General features: G+C 45.1%; 1 protein-coding gene across 1 annotated transcript; it reads right to left on the reverse strand.

Moving 5' to 3' along the window:
* Positions 1 to 10: 10 nt before the first annotated feature.
* EMH_0080370 (uncharacterized protein) lies at positions 11 to 412 on the reverse strand (the record flags this gene model as incomplete). Its single annotated transcript, XM_013500243.1, has 1 exon — positions 11 to 412. One exon carries the CDS (start codon positions 410 to 412, stop codon positions 11 to 13), a length of 402 nt encoding a protein of 133 aa, XP_013355697.1.
* Positions 413 to 656: the final 244 nt, after the last annotated feature.

The following is a 656-nucleotide window of genomic DNA, read 5'->3' on the forward strand; positions in this document are numbered from 1 at the left end:
AGAACTCTTTCTAGCCATAGGCAGACTCGTCGGCAAGGTGCTGCTGCTGCTGCTGCTGCTGCTGTTGCTGTTGCTGTTGCTGCTGCTGCTGCTGCTGTTGCTGCTGCTGCTGCTGGTGCTGTTGCAGTTGCTGTTGTTGCTGCTGGTTTTGGTGCTGCTGCTGTTGCGTTTTGTGCTTTGGTGGTGTTTGCTGCTTGTGTTGCTGCTGCTGTTGCTGTTGCAGTTGTTGCTGCTGCTGCTGCTTGTGGTGCGGTGGTCTGTGTTGTTTGCTTGTTTGTATGGCGTGGTTTCTACTAGCATCGCTGCTGCTGCTGCTTTTGCTGCTACCGCTGCAGTTGCTGCTGCTGCTGCTGCCTTTGCTGGAGCAGCAGCAGCAGCAGCAACAGCAGCAGCGGCAGCAGCAGATCTTCATAACTGGCTGCTGCTGCTACCCTTCCGTATAATCCTTTGTATATTTTTTTTTTCTTTTTTTTGTTTTTTTCTTTTTTTTTATTCTAATTAATTTAATACTAATCATAAACAAATAAACAAACAAAGAAACAAAAAAACTATACATATAAATATATAAATATATATATATAAATGTGTGCATGCATGCAGGCAGTATTTGAGGGTGTATTGATAGAGCCTCAGCTGAACCGAGTGTTTCTGAAGCT

Source organism: Eimeria mitis, genomic scaffold (genome assembly GCF_000499745.2).
Source record: "Eimeria mitis Houghton genomic scaffold, Emh_scaff5176, whole genome shotgun sequence".
In the NCBI taxonomy this organism is placed as follows: Eukaryota; Apicomplexa; class Conoidasida; order Eucoccidiorida; family Eimeriidae; genus Eimeria; species Eimeria mitis.